Raw genomic sequence first — 23,188 nt, 5'->3', positions numbered from 1 at the left:
GTAAATCTTAATTTTACATCCAGAATCATCGAGAGTGGCAACAGCAGAGCTCTATTACATCTATAAGTTACTTTAACCTCTGTTTTCTCAGGCATGCCAGCCTGCTACTAGTTCAGCAAGTAGTGTAGTATTTATGATCTGGATAAAATACCTTACTGTGTGCCCAAATATAAAGCCACTGTAGTCCTGGACGTCATTTTACTTTTTCATGCCTGAAGAACAACCTGATGACTGTATGCAGTAGATGCAGCTATTCTGTGTGGAACCTATCTACATTTAGCCTACCAATACACTAGGAGCCTGTGCATCCTGAATATTTGCAATTGGTCATGAGCAGTGAGCCTACGTATTGCTTCCTCTGTGATCTTAGGGTCTTCAAAATAAAGGATTCGCTGCAATCTCACAAATGGTCTACCTATACTGCATGTAACATTCTAAAATACCATTTAACAGCTCTGCAGATCTCTGGAAGGCCTTACATATGAAGCAATGTTCTAAAAGGGGTATACAAAACACTTACCTACACCATAAAATATATTTAGCCAGTAAAGCAAATAGCTGGCATAATAGCAGCTTCATAAAATCACTAGATTAAAATACTGCAACGCCTATTTGTTCCCCATGCTCCTGTGTCTCAGTGTAAAAGCTCATAGCCTATACATCGCAGTTTAATTGATAAAAAGGACTCTTTCTGGTATATGTATGGGATGTAGGCACTGTAGTTTATCACTCAACAAGCCCACAAAGAAACTGAAATGATGTTGCATATATTTACATTGCACCAAACAATTTAGGTTTCACAATAAATGGACACTTTGGTTATGGTTTTCAACAGATCTCAAGTCTCTCATTTAAAATATTTAGTTATTTTGTTGACTATTTAATAATGTACCATGTTTAATGCAAATAATAATAAAAAAAATGTTCAAGATCTGAACACTTGACAGAAGAAAGGAAAAATATGTGACCAGTCATTACTAATTAAGGCAGTTCACGAGTGTTTGAACTGAATAAAACTAGCTTATGGTGGTGAGCAATTTATATAATATTGAAAGCTAACAATAAAATTAAAAAATAACAACTGTACTCCTCATTAAAATAACAGAAGTAATTTGTTTATATTGCACATAAGGTAGAAGGAAGGTAAAGCGCTCCCAAAAGGGCACAGTTTCATCGCTCAAACAAGCACAAGAAAGAGCTCAATAATAATAGGTATATGCACTGTCCCTTAGAAGTTTTATTTGTAACTACTCTCACTGCATCACCATCTCCCTGATATTCTCCCAAACAAAACTACTAAGCAGCCTAATAGTAATGCATAAAGTTGAACAATAAATAAAACATTGTAATTCTATTTGGGGAAATGTGCAGCAGTCGGCTTTATAGGAGTGTGTGTGTTTGGAAAGCTTGCAGCACAGTAGAACACACATAGAAAATTAATGGAGATGCTGTACAATGAATAGCAATCTTCTGTAAACATCCACAATTTAAGCCTTGTTATTTGGCCTATAACAGGCATCTGGTTGCCACATGCGGAGATCCACAAGGACCTGGTTCAACTTTTGCATCCAGAGATTTCTTTCATCCTTAGTGTCTGCTGATAGCCAATTCCTGGAGATGGGGAAAAACACAATGAACTGAATTTACTATGCCTAAAAGCAACTTTAGTCCATTTGGTCTTTTTTTTCTACAGTGTTAAGATGCAGACATATGTAATGTGATCCTTTCCGGTATGGCTGAACTAGTGTGCAAAAATGGTATGTCTTTCTGTAAATTTGTTTTGAATACTGTAATAAATTGTTTGAAATACCTATTACATTTAAAACAAAAAAGTGGCTGAAAATGTATTCAGCTATTGAGAACATTCCAATTGAATGGACTACAAATTGGACACCCCAAACGTTTATCTGTCGAGTAATATGCATAATTGTTAAACAGACCTACTCCTAATTTGCAACCAATATGAGGCATAACACAAGTGAGCTGTCATGTTACATGGGCACTTGACCCTCATTGAGCTTTAGCACTCCGCACACAAACACGCTGAATGTGTAAAGCAGCAAACTGCAATAATTCTATTTGGTGTAATGACTGTACAAGCAAACAGTACTTACTTTGTGACACAAAGGGTGTCTCTGCATTCACTGACTAGTGTTTCGCGTTCACCTTCTCTTTGTGGACGAACTGTAATCAGTTCAAATGTATTGGGTCTGGCACAGAATTCTCGATTGGCAGGTTCTATTTTTCTACTTGTGCAGTTAGCTAAATTAATTCTGCCAATAGGATTCTGTCAAAGAATAAAACATAAATTAAAGTAATGAACATTGGGGAAAAATATTTCACATAACAATCATTTAATATATATTTGAAGAAAAAAACAAACTAGTTCTAGTAAAAAAAAAAAAAACCCCCCAAAGCATTGGTAATGGAAATGGCGGTGGCCTTACAATGGATGTACAGTATGGACCACAGGAGGAGATACCCAGTAAAACATTGTGGAGAATGTAGGGGGTGTGTAACCTGCATGAGAGACTAATGTGCCATGGGACGGAAGCACCACAGAACTTGTGGTTGTAAGATAAAAGTTGGAGCAGCGTACTGCAAGATCCTTTCCAAAGAGACCGCATGAGTGCTCTATTAAAATGTACTTACAAACAAGGCAATATTATAAACGATTTGGCTGTTTCTGATCGATCGGAATGCCAAATCGTCCAGTGTGTACTGTATGCACTATCACGATGCGCGCACCCGCGGGTTGCTAGCAACAGCCTCAGACCTTTTGTACATGCAAGAAGTTCTGGGGCTGACTCTAGCAATGCCATGATGCCGAATGCAGAATGGCTCCACTCTCCCTCCCAGCCGCTGAAGACATCAGCAAGTGTGTATGCACTTGCGAATGCCGGGTTCCGTCGCCGCTGATATCACCAGGTACACACAGTCTAGTGTGTACCCGCTATTGCACTGACCAGGCTTCTATGCAAAGCCGATTTGCCATGTGGAGCCAATATAGTCTAGTGGTCAGCCAAAAGTAGCTGGCTCCCGCCCATTTGTTAGGAATATGTAACTAGCTGAAAAGCTATGGCCTGAGCCAAATACCTACAGTATTATTTCCCACTGGTTCCGCCTGATTGGAGGGACAGTTGCCTTGTACACTACCAGACTGACATCCTAAAAGGCAACTTGGATGAACATTCAAAGTAGGAAAATAATTAATCTGATGTTAAAGAGTTAACACCCCCCACACACAGTATTCAAATGCCCTCTGATCTATGGATGGTACTAAGTTAGCAGTAAGATGTTCAGGGGCATATTCATCAATATGTCCCTTAAGTGGCCCAATATTAAAGTATCAGGCTCACTGCAAGTTACGGGGTCAGATACTATTATTCTGGAGCCGATGTGGGGACAGCTGCTTCGAAAAGTAGGTGTTTCCACGATATCTACTATGCAGATTCATCCAATAATTACTAGGTGAGGAACTTTGCAACCCGGCGCTCCAGGAACCAATGCGATCTTCAGATGGCGTTGGTTCCTGCAGGCAAACTTCTAAAACTTTTTTTGTAGTTTGATAAATATTACGTTGCCCCATCATGCCCCTAATAATGAATGGGCCCTGTTGCTAGCTAGCGTTTCCATAAGTGCAACAGGCTGATCAGGAATATTGAATAGGCTTCTAATCCCTGCAATGCTCTAACAGTTCTGCCAACAATTATGTGTATTATCTGCACATATAGTTAATAAGCATGCAATTTCTACACGCAGCTGACAAATGAAAATGGACCAATGTGCAGAAAAATGCTTGGAAAATTAGCTATATCTTAATTATGCGCACCGTCATTGCTAGATGTAATTTATCATCTATGTTTAGCCCACTCTCCTCCCCATAATAATTCTGACACCAAAAAGTATGTTGTGCACACTAACCTTCCGTTTCTCGTCATCCGGATACGTCCAGTAAGATATGCAATAACCTGACAATGCGAACCAACGCCGATGCCAAGCCCCAAAACCACTGACATCTTCAAACATAGTCTAAAAGAAAGAAAATGGAGGTACGTGACCATAATGTATTACCTATGCACTAAAGATGTGAATTTATTTATAACATTTAATTAATTAACCACCTTAATTAAAATAGTGTAAATATATTGTGATCTGTGTCAATAATATGCTGGTAAAATGCTTAAATCTGTGCTATCTTTGTTAGACCTAACAGACTATCAATGCCAGTATTCATGCCTCAGCCCTTATCCATTACTCTATCTTAAAGATTTCACCTAGTATTTCATGCTACATTTACCTAGTATTTCATGCTACATTTGACTTAACTAAACTTACAGCTTTTAAAATATTCTTTTTTTGCATTTCATTGGACAATCTGTGAGCTGTAACATCATCATGTGTTCATGTACAATGAAACACACCACACAACCACCTCTGTACCAAACTCATCACTGTGTCCAAGATTTGTGCAATGAGTGCACACCGAATTCATAAACTAATCTAGTAAAATTAGAGCACTTTGTCTTTCTACATTATTCCCTAACTGAAGTGTGCACCTGCATGCGTGATCAAGTCATCTTTTTTGTCTATCTCCCTATTACTTGGCCACACAAACATCAAGACGACCCACAAATTGTACGTGTGTAGCAACAGCGCTTTGGTAAACAGATTGTGACAAATCTAAAAACAGCGTATGTATGTATATATATATATATATATATATATATACACACACACATACATACACACACACACACACACACACACACACATCTCTCTATGGGGTATATGCAAATCACAATTCATCAGAGCGGCGAGGATCACCAGTGACCCCACAAAATTAGATGGAGCCTTGACAGAAGTGAAAGAGCGGTTTATAGAAAGGGGATATAACCGCAAAACACTACAGATTAGTCAACGTGAAGTAACAGGTATGCGTAGGGATGATCTACTATGCCAGAAGACCAAAAAAGACATTCATATTTTACCGTTTGTTACAAAATATAATACTGCCAGTCCAGTAGTGCCCAGGGCCTTACAAGCACTATGGCCCATCATTGCCACTGACAAGACGTTACCATCATTGCACAGTAAGAAACCTATGGCATGCCATGCTAGGGGCAAAAGTATTAAAGATTGGGTTGTACATTCGGATATTACAGGTTTTGATAACCCAGTATCAACCACATTCCTCTCCAGGCCTTCAGGATGTTATAAATGCCTGGGATGTGAAAAATGTAGATTCATGGTTCCTGGCTCCACTTTTAAATCATGTTTTACAGGAAGATCATATAGTATCAGACATATACTTACTTGCACTAGCACTTTCATAGTGTATTTAATTACCTGCCCCTGCGGGCTGCAATATGTGGGCAAGACGATCCGCAATGCGCGAGAGCGTCTTGCATTACACAGATCCGCAGTCAAAATTGCCCTGTCAGGCAAACTGTCGGAACAGCCAGTAGCCCGGCATTATGCTGACTTTGGTCACTCCATGAATGATTTAAAATTTCAGATCATCGATCAATGTCCCAAGAAATTGAGAGGCGGGGACAGAGCCGGCGATTTGTTAAGATTAGAGGCGAGATGGATTTATAACTTGGCGACCATCAAACCAAATGGACTTAATGATAAAATGCCGTGGAATGTATTTTAAAACTTGCCATTCTGAGTTGTATAATACAATAGCTATAACACCTATGTGCAACAACACCCGAGGCCACATCCAGGACCTGGGGGCACCCCATGATGCCGTGTCCAATGGTGGCGGACATCTTTGAGGAACACCCTGGTCTTGTAACAGTAACACAAATATGATTTAAAGTGCACCCATGCAAGTTAAAACTGTTTCGATTGTTCCATGTAATGCGCATAGAGCATTAGTTTTACTATAACATATGGATGTTTAAGTATAATCGTTATTTGTTTGTATTCTTATGACCCACTATTGTCACTATGTCACAATTTCATTCACACTGCCCGGATCATGCCCCCCGCGCCACGACCTCCTGTGAACCCTGCTGCCTCCGTGACAGCTGTCAGGTTAGACGGCACATACACGGACGGTTGCTAGGGGAACCAGGGCGTCTGATGACGCGGTGCGGGAGCACGTGACCGGAGCTTATGCAACACGCTTTTACGTTCACAAGCAGGGAAGGAAGTGTATGCCTGTCCCCGGAAACGCTGCTGCACCTCCCGCTGGCGGGACTTCCTCACCTCCTTCATACATAAAGGTAATCACTTTGAGTTATCACTTACTTCTGTTGTGTTCACCTTGACAAAGGGGTGGTAGCACCCCGAAACGTTGGATCTTTCTTGCACTATCATGGAATAAATACCGTTTGTTTGGAAACTCCATGAGTCATTTCCCTGAGTGCCGCTGCATGCTAGGAGCCGCGACCTATATTACTGATTCCAGAAGGCACCGGGGCCCAGTTCACTGTGAAGGGTGAGTGCCAATCCGTTGGTATATATATGTGCTGGACTTTGAGGTTTATACCACATTGACCGTTTGGGATAAGGCACCCCCACATTTATTGCTTAAAATGGACTGCTTTGCAAACATAGCATTATCACAGTGCGACCCTTTTGTGTAAGGAGAAGACTGAGGAGTCATCTACAGCACAAGCACCAGCACTTTTCACTGCACATGTAATTGCACTTTTTTCATCAGGATACTGTCTCATATCAAAGCACCAAGCACTTTATGGGAATTAATATAAATACTGAGACACTGCAAGTTGCACTTTATCTTTTGCACAAGGATTTTTAAGCCTCTGTCTGCACTGATTTGGAAGCTTAATCTACGACATGGCACATGAAACGATCCCGGGTTATGGTGGCCTGCCGACCGGTCTCACGGACACATACAGTTTTACTGACGCAGATGCGGACAGGTTGAGATTCACGGAGGATCTAACGGAGGCTGATGATCAGTTGGGCATGGAGGACATTTTCCACCAATTAATAAAACTGAAGAGACGGGAGGTGGATTTTTTAATGCATGGCATCTCTTTGTCCAATTATCATAGGGACAAAATGATCCCGCGGGGCTTCCGTATACGGAATGTGCCTACCATAGGTCGTTTTAATACTGAGTTCTGCAGCCGCTGGATAGGCATTTTAAATAAATGCAGTATGGACCCGATACTACTGGTCGTGGAAGAGTCTAGCCGTGAACTTAAAGCCACTCGTGAAAAGATACGCACATTAGAGACGGCACATAAAAACACGCTGAGTCTGGACTCCAGTCAGAGCTTCATCCAGAGATTACAGACACAAGTGAACAAATACAAAAGTGATCTCATAAAATTCAAACGAGGGAAGCAACTGACTGTGAAAGAGGACTACGAGACCAATAAAGTCTATCGATGGCTTTCTGGAGGAGAACCCGGCAACCACAGACCTTATAATTACAGGTCCAAACACAGCTGGCGCAAGCGCCGTGAGGACCGCAACACTGATTTGGCGACATCTAACAGTGACAGCGAATTCGCCATGGGCGACTCAGAGGGGCCATCAGAATCACCTAGTGTCCCTTTAGGGACCTCTCCAGCCACACCGGCAGGCACAAGAGCAAGAGGACGCCCACCCGCAGGGGCCAACAAAACGCAAGGCTCCAAAAATGCATCAACAAAAAAGAGAACCTAATATACAATCTATCCGACCGTCAACTGAGCGAAGTGGAAATTAAAGTGCTTAGCAATGGTTTGTCGTTTGTACCAACCAACAAATTTGATGGCTTGAACTGGCAAATCGAACTCCACAAATTTGCACGCAAACTTCGTTTGCAAGAATTCTTCCAACAGCATCCTCCGACTGCCAGCCAAGATCCCCATCAAAATTACATCAACTCTACCCACAAGTCCCAGTTTGACCCGGCCTCCACGAATGCGTCAATTAAATCTTTCATCCGACTTGTAGATGATTCAGTTTCCAGGTATACAACGGCCTCTACGAAGATGCACTACAATCTATCCAAGTCGGAGCACAGAGCACTTAAACAGCTGGCATCATACAGGGACATTATAATCCGCCCCGCCGATAAAGGGGGCGGAATTGTCATTATGAACTTGACCGATTACAGAGCTGAGGTCTATAGACAACTTTCGGACCAGCAAGTCTATCAAGAGCTAACCCAAGACCCCACCTTGGAGTATAAACAGGAAATTGATAACATCTTAGACCTAGCGTCAACCGCTGGAAAGATTTCCAAGAAACTATGCTCGGCTCTCAAGCAAGAGTTCCCTGTGGTACCAATTTTGTTTATAGTACCTAAAATACACAAGAATGTGGAAAAGCCCCCGGGGAGGCCAATCATCTCCGCGCACAAGTCACTTTACCAACCTATCTCAACCTTTTTGGACAGCATACTACAGCCGCTCATCTGCCAACAACCCAGATGCATCAAAGATACTACCATGTTCCTGAATCAACTTATGTCATTACCGGATACTCCCACGGGCACTTTAATCTGCACTATTGATATCTGCAGTTTATATACTAGCATACCCCAGATGGCGGGTCTTAAAGCTATGAGGGAATTTTTAGTCCGTGTAGGGATGGAGTCAATGGATGTGAATCTGTTTCTCAAACTGCTGGAGCTGACCCTCATAAGATATTATTTTTTATTTGACGGTAAATTTTACCGTCAAACTAGCGGGTGTGCGATGGGGAGCAATGTGTCGCCGTCCTTTGCTAATACCTTTATGCTACAGGAAGAACAAAGCATGTTTTTTGATGATCTCAACACATCGCAGCACATTTTTTACTACTCTAGGTATATAGACGATATATTCATTCTGTGGACTGGCGGCCAGGAGAAGTTTGAAGCACTCATCACCCACATCAACAACAGGGATTCCCCCATCAAGGTCACAGCGGCCTGTAGTTTGTGTTCATTGCACTACCTAGATGTATTGGTGTCTATTAAGAATAATAAAATATCTACAGAGATATTTTACAAACCAACGGACAAAAACACACTGTTAAGACATAATAGTCACCACCCTGGGGCACTAAAGAAAGGATTACCCAAATCACAATTCATCAGAGCGGCGAGGATCACCAGTGACCCCACAAAATTAGATGGAGCCTTGACAGAAGTGAAAGAGCGGTTTATAGAAAGGGGATATAACCGCAAAACACTACAGATTAGTCAACGTGAAGTAACAGGTATGCGTAGGGATGATCTACTATGCCAGAAGACCAAAAAATAAGAATTTACTTACCGATAATTCTATTTCTCATAGTCCGTAGTGGATGCTGGGGACTCCGTCAGGACCATGGGGAATAGCGGCTCCGCAGGAGACAGGGCACAAAAAGTAAGCTTTTAGGATCACATGGTGTGTACTGGCTCCTCCCCCTATGACCCTCCTCCAAGCCTCAGTTAGGTACTGTGCCCGGACGAGCGTACACAATAAGGAAGGATCTTGAATCCCGGGTAAGACTCATACCAGCCACACCAATCACACCGTACAACTTGTGATTTGAACCCAGTTAACAGTATGATAACAACGAAGAAGCCTCTGAAAAGATGGCTCACAACAATAATAACCCGATTTTTGTAACAATAACTATGTACAAGTATTGCAGACAATCCGCACTTGGGATGGGCGCCCAGCATCCACTACGGACTATGAGAAATAGAATTATCGGTAAGTAAATTCTTATTTTCTCTAACGTCCTAGTGGATGCTGGGGACTCCGTCAGGACCATGGGGATTATACCAAAGCTCCCAAACGGGCGGGAGAGTGCGGATGACTCTGCAGCACCGAATGAGAGAACTCCAGGTCCTCCTTAGCCAGAGTATCAAATTTGTAAAATTTTACAAACGTGTTCTCCCCTGACCACGTAGCTGCTCGGCAAAGTTGTAATGCCGAGACCCCTCGGGCAGCCGCCCAAGATGAGCCCACCTTCCTTGTGGAGTGGGCATTTACAGATTTAGGCTGTGGCAGGCCTGCCACAGAATGTGCAAGTTGGATTGTGCTACAGATCCAACGAGCAATCGTCTGCTTAGACGCAGGAGCACCCATCTTGTTGGGTGCATACAGGATAAACAGCGAGTCAGATTTTCTGACTCCAGCCGTCCTTGAAATATATATTTTCAATGCTCTGACAACGTCCAGCAACTTGGAGTCCTCCAAGTCGCTAGTAGCCGCAGGCACCACAATAGGCTGGTTCAAGTGAAAAGCCGAAACCACCTTAGGCAGAAACTGAGGACGCGTCCGCAGTTCTGCCCTGTCCGAATGGAAAATCAGATATGGGCTTTTGTACGATAAAGCCGCCAACTCTGATACTCTCCTGGCTGAAGCCAGGGCCAGTAGCATGGTTACTTTCCATGTAAGATACTTCAAATCTACCGATTTGAGCGGCTCAAACCAATGGGATTTGAGAAAATCCAAAACTACGTTGAGATCCCACGGTGCCACTGGAGGCACAATCGGGGGCTGTATATGTAGTACACCTTTGACAAAGGTTTGTACTTCAGGCACTGAAGCCAATTCTTTCTGGAAGAAAATCGATAAGGCCGAAATTTGAACCTTAATAGACCCCAATTTGAGGCCCATAGACAATCCTGCCTGCAGGAAATGTAGGAATCGACCCAATTGAAATTCCTCCGTTGGGGCCTTCTTGGCCTCACACCACGCAACATATTTTCTCCAAATGCGGTGATAATGTTATGCGGTCACTTCCTTCCTGGCTTTAATCAAGGTAGGAATAACTTCCTCTGGAATGCCCTTTTCTTTTAGAATCCGGCGTTCAACCGCCATGCCGTCAAACGCAGTCGCGGTAAGTCTTGGAACATACAAGGTCCCTGCTGAAGCAGATCCCTTCTTAACGGTAGAGGCCACGGCTCTTCCGTGAGCATCTCTTGAAGTTCCGGGTACCAAGTCCTTCTCGGCCAATCCGGAGCCACGAGTATTGTTCTTACTCCCCGTAGCCGTATAATTCTCAGTACCTTTGGTATGAGAGGCAGAGGAGGAAACACATACACGGACTGGTACACCCACGGTGTTACCAGAGCGTCCACAGCTATTGCCTGAGGGTCTCTTGACCTGGCGCAATATCTGTCCAGTTTCTTGTTGAGGCGGGACGCCATCATGTCCACCTTTGGTTTTTCCCAACGGTTCACAATCATGTGGAAGACTTCTGGATGAAGTCCCCACTCTCCCGGGTGGAGGTCGTGTCTGCTGAGGAAGTCTGCTTCCCAGTTGTCCACTCCCGGAATGAACACTGCTGACAGTGCTATGACATGATTTTCCGCCCAGCGAAGAATCCTTGCAGCTTCTGTCATTGCTCTTCTGCTTCTCGTGCCGCCCTGTCTGTTTGCGTGGGCGACTGCCGTGATGTTGTCCGACTGGATCAACACCGGCTGACCCTGAAGCAGCGGTTTTGCCAGGCTTAGAGCATTGTAAATCGCTCTTAGCTCCAGTATATTTATGTGAAGAGACGTCTCCAGGTTTGACCACACGCCCTGGAAGTTTCTCCCCTGTGTGACTGCTCCCCAGCCTCGTAGGCTGGCATCCGTAGTCACCAGGACCCAGTCCTGTATGCCGAATCTGCGGCCCTCTAACAGATGGGCACTCTGCAACCACCACAGAAGAGACACCCTTGTTCTTGGTGACAGTGTTATCCGCTGATGCGATCCGGACCATTTGTCCAGCAGATCCCACTGAAATATTCGTGCGTGGAATCTGCCGAATGGAATTGCTTCGTAAGAAGCCACCATCTTTCCCAGGACTCTTGTGCATTGATGTACTGACACATTTCCTGGTTTTAGGAGGTTCCTGACAAGTTCGGATAACTCCCTTGCTTTCTCCTCCGGGAGAAACACCTTTTTCTGAACAGTGTCCAGAATCATTCCCAGGAACAGCAGACGTGTCGTCTGGGTCAATTGAGATTTTGGAAGATTCAGAATCCACCCGTGTTGTTGAAGCACTACTTGGGTTAGTGCTACTCCGACTTCCAGCTGTTCTCTGGACCTTGCCCTTATCAGGAGATCGTCCAAGTAAGGGATAATTAATACGCCTTTTCTTCGTAGAAGAACCATCATTTCGGCCATTACCTTGGTAAAGACCCGAGGTGCCGTGGACAAACCAAACGGCAGCGTTTGAAACTGATAATGACAGTTTTGTATCACGAACCTGAGATACCCTTGGTGTGAAGGGTAAATTGGGACATGCAGATAAGCATCTTTTATGTCCAGGGACACCATGAAGTCCCCTTCTTCCAGATTCGCTATCACTGCTCTGAGTGACTCCATCTTGAACTTGAATTTCTGTATGTACAGGTTCAAGGATTTCAGATTTAGAATAGGTCTTACCGAACCGTCCGGCTTCGGTACCACAAATAGTGTGGAATAATACCCCTTTCCCTGTTGTAGGAGGGGTACCTTGACTATCACCTGCTGAGAATACAGCTTGTGAATGGCTTCCAATACCGTCGCCCTTTCTGAGGGAGACGTTGGTAAAGCAGACTTTTGGAACCGGCGAGGGGGAGACTTTTCGAATTCCAACTTGTAACCCTGAGGTACTACCTGCAGGATCCAAGGGTCCACCTGTGAGCGCGCCCACTGTGTGCTGAAAATCTTTAGTCGACCCCCCACCGCCCCTGAGTCCGCTTGCACAGCCCCAGCGTCATGCTGAGGGCTTTGTAGAAGCCGGGGAGGGCTTCTGTTCGTGGGAAGTAGTTGCTTGCTGCACCCTCTTACCCCTTCCTTTGCCTCTGGGCAAATATGACTGTCCTTTTGCCCGCTTGTTCTTATAGGAACGAATGGACTGCGGCTGAAAAGACGGTGTCTTTTTCTGTTGGGAGGTGACCTGAGGTAAAAAAGTGGATTTTCCGGCTGTTGCCGTGGCCACCAGATCCGATAGACCGACCCCAAATAATTCCTCTCCTTTATACGGCAATACTTCCATATGCCGTTTGGAATCCGCATCACCTGACCACTGTCGCGTCCATAAACTTCTTCTGGCAGATATGGACATCGCACTTACTCTCGATGCCAGAGTGCAAATATCCCTCTGAACATCTCGCATATAAAGAAAAGCATCCTTTAATTGCTCTATAGTCAATAAAATACTGTCCCTATCCAGGGTATCAATATTTTCAGTCAGGGAATCCGACCACACCACCCCAGCACTGCACATCCAGGCTGAGGCTATTGCTGGTCGCAGTATAACACCAGTATGTGTGTATATACTCTTCAGGGTAGTTTCCAGCCTCCTATCAGCTGGATCCTTGAGGGCGGCCGTATCAGGAGACGGTAACGCCACTTGTTTTGATAAGCGTGTGAGCGCCTTATCCACCCTAGGGGGTGTTTCCCAGCGCGCCCTAACCTCTGGTGGGAAAGGGTATAATGCCAATAACTTCTTTGAAATTAGCAGTTTTCTATCGGGGTTAACCCACGCTTCATCACACACGTCATTCAATTCCTCTGATTCTGGAAAAGCTACAGGTAGTTTTTTCACACCCCACATAATACCCCCCTTTGAGGTACCTGCAGTATCAGAGATATGCAAAGCCTCCTTCATTGCCGTGATCATATAACGTGTGGCCCTATTGGAAAATACGTTTCTTTCTTCACCGTCGACACTAGATTCATCTGTGTCGGTACCTGTGTCGACTGACTGAGGTAAGGGACGTTTTACAGCCCCTGACGGTGCCTGAGACGCCTGGACAGGTACTAACTGGTTTTCCGGACGTCTCATGTCGTCAACTGACTTTTGCAGCGTGCTAACATTATCACGTAATTCCATAATTAAAGCCATCCATTCCGGTGTCGACTCCCTAGGGGGTGACATCACCATTACCGGCAATTGCTCCGCCTCCACACCAACATCGTCCTCATACATGTCGACACACACGTACCGACACACAGCAGACACACAGGGAATGCTCTTATCGAAGACAGGACCCCACTAGCCCTTTGGGGAGACAGAGGGAGAGTTTGCCAGCACACACCAAAGCGCTATAAAAATATATATAAACAACCCTAAAAGGTGTTGTTTCTGTTATATGCGCTTAATATATAAAAATATCGCCAAAATATGCCCCCCTTCTCTGTTTTACCCTGTTTCTGTAGTGCAGTGCAGGGGAGAGTCCTGGGAGCCTTCCTCACAGCGGAGCTGAGCAGGAAAATGGCGCTGTGTGCTGAGGAGAATAGGCCCCGCCCCCTAAAACGGCGGGCTCTTCTCCCGGAGTTTGCGATATATGGCAGGGGTTAAATACATCCATATAGCCTCAAGGGCTATATGTGATGTATTTTAGCCATAGAAAAAGGTATTATACATTGCTGCCCAGGGCGCCCCCCCCAGCGCCCTGCACCCTCAGTGACCGCTGGTGTGAAGTGTGCCGACAACAATGGCGCACAGCTGCAGTGCTGTGCGCTACCTTATGAAGACTGAAAGTCTTCTGCCGCCTGTTTCCGGACCTCTGGACCTCTTCAACTTCGGCATCTGCAAGGGGGGTCGGCGGCACGGCTCCGGACTCCATGGCTGGGCCTGTGTTCGATCCCTCTGGAGCTAATGGTGTCCAGTAGCCTAAGAAGCAAATCCATCCTGCACGCAGGTGAGTTCACTTCTCTCCCCTAAGTCCCTCGTAGCAGTGAGCCTGTTGCCAGCAGGACTCACTGAAAATAAGAAACCTAAAAAACTTTTTCTAAGCAGCTCTTTATGAGAGCCACCTAGATTGCACCCTGCTCGGACGGGCACAAAAACCTAACTGAGGCTTGGAGGAGGGTCATAGGGGGAGGAGCCAGTACACACCATGTGATCCTAAAAGCTTACTTTTTGTGCCCTGTCTCCTGCGGAGCCGCTATTCCCCATGGTCCTGACGGAGTCCCCAGCATCCACTAGGACGTTAGAGAAAAGATTCATATTTTACAGTTTGTTACAAAATATAATACTGCCAGTCCAGTAGTGCCCAGGGCCTTACAAGCACTATGGCCCATCATTGCCACTGACAAGACGTTACCATCATTGCACAGTAAGAAACCTATGGCATGCCATGCTAGGGGCAAAAGTATTAAAGATTGGGTTGTACATTCGGATATTACAGGTTTTGATAACCCAGTATCAACCACATTCCTCTCCAGGCCTTCAGGGTGTTATAAATGCCTGGGATGTGAAACATGTAGATTCATGGTTCCTGGCTCCACTTTTAAATCATGTTTTACAGGAAGATCATATAGTATCAGACATATACTTACTTGCACTAGCACTTTCATAGTGTATTTAATTACCTGCCCCTGCGGGCTGCAATATGTGGGCAAGACGATCCGCAATGCGCGAGAGCGTCTTGCATTACACAGATCCGCAGTCAAAATTGCCCTGTCAGGCAAACTGTCGGAACAGCCAGTAGCCCGGCATTATGCTGACTTTGGTCACTCCATGAATGATTTAAAATTTCAGATCATCGATCAATGTCCCAAGAAATTGAGAGGCGGGGACAGAGCCGGCGATTTGTTAAGATTAGAGGCGAGATGGATTTATAACTTGGCGACCATCAAACCAAATGGACTTAATGATAAAATGCCGTGGAATGTATTTTAAAACTTGCCATTCTGAGTTGTATAATACAATAGCTATAACACCTATGTGCAACAACACCCGAGGCCACATCCAGGACCTGGGGGCACCCCATGATGCCGTGTCCAATGGTGGCGGGCATCTTTGAGGAACACCCTGGTCTTGTAACAGTAACACAAATATGATTTAAAGTGCACCCATGCAAGTTAAAACTGTTTCGATTGTTCCATGTAATGCGCATAGAGCATTAGTTTTACTATAACATATGGATGTTTAAGTATAATCGTTATTTGTTTGTATTCTTATGACCCACTATTGTCACTATGTCACAATTTCATTCACACTGCCCGGATCATGCCCCCCGCGCCACGACCTCCTGTGAACCCTGCTGCCTCCGTGACAGCTGTCAGGTTAGACGGCACATACACGGACGGTTGCTAGGGGAACCAGGGCGTCTGATGACGCGGTGCGGGAGCACGTGACCGGAGCTTATGCAACACGCTTTTACGTTCACAAGCAGGGAAGGAAGTGTATGCCTGTCCCCGGAAACGCTGCTGCACCTCCCGCTGGCGGGACTTCCTCACCTCCTTCATACATAAAGGTAATCACTTTGAGTTATCACTTACTTCTGTTGTGTTCACCTTGACAAAGGGGTGGTAGCACCCCGAAACGTTGGATCTTTCTTGCACTATCATGGAATAAATACCGTTTGTTTGGAAACTCCATGAGTCATTTCCCTGAGTGCCGCTGCATGCTAGGAGCCGCGACCTATATTACTGATTCCAGAAGGCACCGGGGCCCAGTTCACTGTGAAGGGTGAGTGCCAATCCGTTGGTATATATATATATATATATATATATATATATATATATATAAATCCACAAAAGCAGCCGCTTCTCACTTACAATTAAACAGAACGCTAGTGCACGGTTGGTATAATCATGTAGAAAAAATCCAAGAATAACCACAAAAGCGATCAAACCCAGAAGAACCAGCACACAGCTTAGATGCAAAAAGAAGTTTTACTTGTCCAAAAAATTCATTAAAAGAGGCAACAAGCATATAGCACACATGATGGTAGCAGCATGAATATATCAATGAGTACTTATCATTCCATTCCATCATGTGTGCTATATGCTTGTTGCCTCTTTTAATGAATTTTTTGGACAAGTAAAACTTCTTTTTGCATCTAAGCTGTGTGCTGGTTCTTCTGGGTTTGATCGCTTTTGTGGTTATTCTTGGTTTTTTCCTATATATATATATATATATATATATATATATATATATATATATATATATATATATATATATATATATACACACATACACATCTCTCTATGGGGTATATGCAATTCCGGGCGAATTACGGCAATTTTTCGCCCGTTTTTTAATTCGACACAATTCGACCGTCGAATTCCGGCCGGCGGGTACCGGAATTCGACATGTTCAATAAAAAACTGATTCGACAGTCCCGCTGTCGAAAAACGGGCCAATTGACGGATTTTGATTCGATTTTTAAAAATGTCAAAAAAAAACTGTAAAAAACCCGGGGGGAAAATTGCGTGGGGTCCCCCCTCCTACGCATAATCAGCCTCGGGCTCTTTGAGCCGGTCCTGGTTGCCAAAATACGGGGGAAAAAATGACAGGGGATCCCCCGTATTTTAACAACCAGCACCGGGCTCTGAGCCTGGTCCAAAAAATACGGGGGACAAAAAGAGTAGGGGTCCCCCGTATTTTTTGTACCAGCTCCGGGCTCCACTAGCTGGACAGATAATGCCACAGCCGGGGGACACTTTTATACCGCTCCCTGCGACCGTGGCATTAAATACCCAACTAGTCACCCCTGGCCGGGGTACCCTGGAGGAGTGGGGACCCCTTCAATCAAGGGGTCCCCCCCCAGCCACCCAAGGGCCAGGGGTGAAGCCCGAGGCTGTCCCCCCCCATCCAAGGACTGCGGATGGGGGGCTGATAGCCCTGTGTAAAAATGAAAGAATATTGGTTTTTTTGCAGAAGAACTACAAGTCCCAGCAAGCCTCCCCGCAAGCTGGTACTTGGAGAACCACAAGTACCAGCATGCGGGGGGGGGGGGAGACGGACGGGCCCGCTGGTACCTGTAGTTCTCCTGCAAAAAAAAAATACCCAAATAAAAACAGGACACGCACACGTGAAAATACAACTTTATTTCACACATGCCGACACATACATACTTACCTATGTTGACACGCCGACTGCCACGTCACCAATGTCGACGAATCCGGGGTACCTGAAAATAAACTTGATACTCACCTAAATCCAGGGGCCAGTGATATTTGTAATCCACGTACTTGGCAAAACAAAAAAACGCGTTTACCCGATCCACACGGACTGAAAGGGGTCCCATGTTTACACATGGGACCCCTTTCCCCGAATGCAGAGACCCCCCGTGATTGCTGTCACAGAAGGTCCCTTCAGCCAATCAGGGAGCGCCACGTCATGGCACTCTCCTGATTGGCTGTATGCGCGTCGGAGCTGTCAGACGCGCACAGCCCCATCCATTATCTTCAATGGTGGGAACTTTGCGGTCAGCGGTGAGGTCACCCGCGGTCAGCCGGTAACCCCACCGCTGACCGCAAAGTTCCCACCATTAAAACTAATAGAGGTGCTGTGCGATGCGCTGTCTGCCAGCTCAGACGCGCATAGGGAATCAGGAGAGTGCCAGGACGTGGCGCTCCCTGATTGGCTGAAGGGACCTTCTGTGACAGGAGTCACAGGGGGTGTCAGCATTCGGGGAAAGGGGTCCCATGTGTAAACATGGGACCCCTTTCAGTCCGTGTGGATCGGGTAAATTAGTTTTTTTTATTTTGCCAAGTACGTGGATTACAAATATCACTGGACACTGGATTTAGGTGAGTATAATTTTATTTTCAGGTACACCCCGTGGATTCTACGTGGACAAGTGGACCGAACGTCGTGTCAACATAGGTAAGTATGTGTTTGTCGACATGTATGTAATAAAGTTGTACTTTCAAGGTGTGCATGTCCTGTTTTTATTTGGGTATTTTTTTTGCAGTAGAACTACAGGTACCAGCGGGCCCGTTTACCCCACGCATGCTGGTACTTGTGGTTCTCCAAGTACCAGCTTGCGGGGGAGGCTTGCTGGGACTTGTAGTTCTGCTGCAAAAAAAAAACAATATGCTTTCATTTCACAAAAGGCTATCAGCCTCCCATCCGCAGCCCATGGATAGGGGGGACAGCCTCGGGCTTCACCCCTGGCCCTTGGGTGGCTGGAGGGGGGGGGACCCCTTGATTGAAGGGGTCCCCACTCCTCCAGGGTACCCCGGCCAGGGGTGACTAGTTGGGGTTTTAATGGCACGGCCGCAGGGACCAATATCAAAGTGTCCCCCGACTGTGGCATTATCTCCCCAGCTAGTGGAGCCCGGTGCTGGTTCCAAAAATACGGGGGACCCCTACACTTTGTCCCCCGTATTTTTGGCACCAGGACCGGACGCAGAGCCCGATGCTGGTTCTAAAAATACGGGGGATCCCCTGTCATTTTTTACCCCATATTTTTACAACCAGGACCGGCTCAAAGAGTCCAAGGCTGGTTATGCTTAGGAGGGGGGACCCCACGCATTTTTTTTCTAATTTTTAACCCATTCCATTAAAAAAATATATATATTTTAAAAAAATAAGAATTTACTTACCGATAATTCTATTTCTCGTAGTCCGTAGTGGATGCTGGGAACTCCGTAAGGACCATGGGGATTAGCGGCTCCGCAGGAGACAGGGCACATCTAAAGAAAGCTTTAGGATCACCTGGTGTGCACTGGCTCCTCCCCCTATGACCCTACTCCAAGCCTCAGTTAGGATACTGTGCCCGGACGAGCGTACACAATAAGGAAGGATTTTGAATCCCGGGTAAGACTCATACCAGCCACACCAATCACACTGTACAACTTGTGATCTGAACCCAGTTAACAGCATGATAATAGAGAAGCCTCTATAAAAGATGGCTCACTACAACAATAACCCGAATTTTTTGGTAACAATAATCATGTACCAGTATTGCAGACAATCCGCACTTGGGATGGGCGCCCAGCATCCACTACGGACTACGAGAAATAGAATTATCGGTAAGTAAATTCTTATTTTCTCTGACGTCCTAGTGGATGCTGGGAACTCCGTAAGGACCATGGGGATTATACCAAAGCTCCCAAACGGGCGGGAGAGTGCGGATGACTCTGCAGCACCGAATGAGAGAACTCCAGGTCCTCCTCAGCCAGGGTATCAAATTTGTAGAATTTTACAAACGTATTTGCCCCTGACCAAGTAGCTGCTCGGCAAAGTTGTAAAGCCGAGACCCCTCGGGCAGCTGCCCAAGATGAGCCCACCTTCCTTGTGGAGTGGGCATTTTAAGATTTTTGGCTGTGGCAGGCCTGCCACAGAATGTGCAAGCTGAATTGTACTACAAATCCAACGAGCAATCGTCTGCTGAGAAGCAGGAGCACCCAGTTTGTTGGGTGCATACAGGATAAACAGCGAGTCAGATTTTCTGACTCCAGCCGTCCTGGAAACATATATTTTCAGGGCCCTGACCACGTCAAGCAACTTGGAATCCTCCAAGTCCTTAGTAACCGCAGGTACCACAATAGGTTGCTTCATGTGAAATGCAGAAACCACCTTAGGTAGAAATTGAGGACAAGTCCTCAATTCTGCCCTGTCAGAATGAAATATTAAATAAGGGCTTTTATATGATAAAGCCGCCAATTCTGACACACGCCTGGTTGAAGCCAGGGCTAACAGCATCGTCACCTTCCATGTGAGATATTTTAAGTCGACAGTGGTGAGTGGTTCAAACCAATGTGACTTTAGGAAACTCAACACAACATTAAGATCCCAAGGTGCCACTGGAGGCACAAAGGGAGGCTGTATATGCAGTACCCCTTTTACAAATGTCTGAACTTCAGGCACTGAAGCCAGTTCCTTTTGGAAGAAAATCGACAGGGCCGAAATTTGAACCTTAATGGACCCTAATTTTAGGCCCATAGACAGTCCTGTTTGCAGGAAATGGAGGAAACGACCCAGTTGAAATTCCTCTGTAGGGGCCTTCTTGGCCTCCCACCACGCAACATATTTTCGCCAAATGCGGTGATAATGTTTTGCGGTTACGTCCTTCCTGGCCTTGACCAGGGTAGGGATGACTTCATCTGGAATGCCTTTTTCCTTCAGGATCCGGCGTTCAACCGCCAAGCCGTCAAACGCAGCCGCGGTAAGTCTTGGAACAGACAAGGCCCCTGCTGGAGCAGGTCCTTTCTTAGAGGTAGAGGCCACGGTTCGTCCGTGAGCATCTCTTGAAGTTCCGGATACCAAGTCCTTCTTGGCCAATCCGGAACCACGAGTATAGTTCTTACTCCTCTCCTTCTTATGATTCTCAGTACTTTTGGTATGAGAGGCAGAGGAGGGAACACATACACTGACTGGTACACCCACGGTGTTACCAGAGCGTCCACCGCTATTGCCTGAGGGTCCCCTGACCTGGCGCAATATCTGTCTAGTTTTTTGTTTAGACGGGACGCCATTATGTCCACCTTTGGTTTTTCCCAACGGTTTACAATCAGGTGGAAGACTTCTGGGTGAAGTCCCCACTCTCCCGGGTGAAGGTCGTGTCTGCTGAGGAAGTCTGCTTCCCAGTTGTCCACTCCCGGAATGAACACTGCTGACAGTGCTATCACATGATTTTCCGCCCAGCGAAGAATCCTTGCAGCTTCTGCCATTGCCCCCCTGCTTCCCTTGCCGCCCTGTCTGTTTACGTGGGCGACTGACGTGATGTTGTCCGATTGGATCAATACCGCCTGACCCTGAAGCAGGGGTTTCGCTTGACTTAGGGCATTGTAAATGGCCCTTAGTTCCAGAATGTTTATATGAAGAGATGTCTCCAGGCTTGACCATAAGCCCTGGAAATTCCTTCCCTGTGTGACTGCTCCCCAGCCTCGCAGGCTGGCATCCGTGGCCACCAGGACCCAGTCCCGAATGCCGAATCTGCGGCCCTCTAGAAGATGAGCACTCTGCAACCACCACAGGAGGGATACCCTTGTCCCCGGTGACAGGGTTATCCGCTGAAGCATCTGAAGATGCGACCCGGACCATTTGTCCAGTAGGTTCCACTGGAAAGTCTTGCGTGGAATCTGCCGAATGGGATTGCTTCGTAGGAAGCCACCATTTTTACCCAGAACCCTTGTGCATTGATGCACTGAGACTTGGTTCGGTTTTAGGAGGTTCCTGACTAGCTCGGATAACTCCCTGGCTTTCTCCTCCGGGAGAAACACCTTCTTTCTGGACTGTGTCCAGGATCATCCCTAGGAACAGAAGACAAGTCGTCGGAACCAGCTGTGATTTTGGAATATTGAGAATCCAATCGTGCTGCCGCAACACTACCTGATATAGTGCTACACCGATCTCCAACTGTTCCCTGGATCTTACCCTTATCAGGGAATCGTCCAAGTAACGGATAACTAAAATTCCCTTCCTTCGAAGGAATATCATCATTACGGTCATTACTTCAGTAAAGACCCGGGGTGCCGTGGACCATCCCTACGGCAGCGTCCGAACTGATAGTGACAGTTCTGTACCATAACCTGAAATACCCTTGGTGAGAAGGGTAAATTTTGACATGAAGGTAAGCATCCTTGATGTCCCGAGACATCATGTAGTCCCCTTCTTCCAGGTTTGCAATCACTGCTCTGAGTGACTCAATTTTGAATTTGAACCTCTGTATGCAAGTGTTCAAAGATTTTAGATTTTAAAATCGGTCTCACCGAGCCGTCTGGCTTCGGTACCACAATAGTGTGGAATAATACCCCGTTCCCTGTTGCAGGAGGGGTACCTTGATTATCACCTGCTGGGAATACAGCTTGTGAATGGTTTCCAAAACTGCCTCCCTGTCAGCGGGAGACGTCGGTAAAACAGACCTTTGGAAACGGCGAGGGGGATACGTCTCGAATTCCAATTTGTACCCCTGAAATATTACCTGAAGGATCCAGGGGTCTACTTGCGAGTGAGCCCACTGCGCACTGAAATTCATTGAGAACGGGACCCCACCGTGCCTGAACTTGTAAAGCCCTAGCGTCATACTGAGGGCTTGGCAGAGGCGGAAAAGAGTTTCTGTTCCTTGGAACTGGCTGATCTCTGCAGCCATTTTCCTCTCCCTCTGTCACGAGCAGAAAAGAGGAACCCTTTTGTCCGCTTGCCAACCATGCCTGCGCCTGATAATACGGCGTCTTATTTTGAGAGGCGACCTGGGGTACATCCCCTCTTTTAAGGCAATACTTCCAAATGCCGTTTGGAATCCGCATCACCTGACCACTTTACTGGTATAATTGGACAACGCACTTATACTTGATGCCAGTCGGCAAATATTCCGCTGTGCATCATGCATATATAGAAATGCATCTTTTAATTGCTCTATAGGCAATAATATACTGTCCTTATCTAGGATATCATATTTCCAGTCAGGGAATCCGACCACGCCAACCCAGCACTGCACATCCAGGCTGAGGCGATTGCTGGTCGCAGTATAACACCAGTATGTGTGTAAATACATTTTAGGATACCCTCCTGCTTTCTATCAGCAGGATCCTTAAGGGCGGCCATCTCAAGAGAGGGTAGAGCCCTTGTTC

At 45.9% G+C, this 23,188-nt stretch overlaps 1 protein-coding gene across 2 annotated transcripts in view; it reads right to left on the bottom strand.

Annotated features, from left to right (window-relative positions):
- Positions 1 to 1,093: 1,093 nt before the first annotated feature.
- Positions 1,094 to 23,188, bottom strand: part of ANLN (anillin, actin binding protein) — a 405,458-nt gene continuing 383,363 nt past the window's right edge. For both annotated transcript variants that reach the window (XM_063922504.1, XM_063922505.1), the window contains 3 exons: positions 3,925 to 4,032; positions 2,115 to 2,287; positions 1,094 to 1,611 (listed from right to left, as the gene is read on the bottom strand). In XM_063922504.1, coding sequence (XP_063778574.1) covers positions 1,488 to 1,611; positions 2,115 to 2,287; positions 3,925 to 4,032 — 405 coding nt within the window. In that variant the 3' untranslated portion in view covers positions 1,094 to 1,487. The remainder of the gene's footprint in view (positions 1,612 to 2,114; positions 2,288 to 3,924; positions 4,033 to 23,188) is intronic.

Source organism: Pseudophryne corroboree, chromosome 5 (assembly GCF_028390025.1).
Source record: "Pseudophryne corroboree isolate aPseCor3 chromosome 5, aPseCor3.hap2, whole genome shotgun sequence".
Classification (NCBI taxonomy): domain Eukaryota; kingdom Metazoa; phylum Chordata; class Amphibia; order Anura; family Myobatrachidae; genus Pseudophryne; species Pseudophryne corroboree.
The sequence above is the reverse complement of the archived record's forward strand: the minus strand, read 5'-3'. Positions and strand labels throughout refer to the sequence as shown.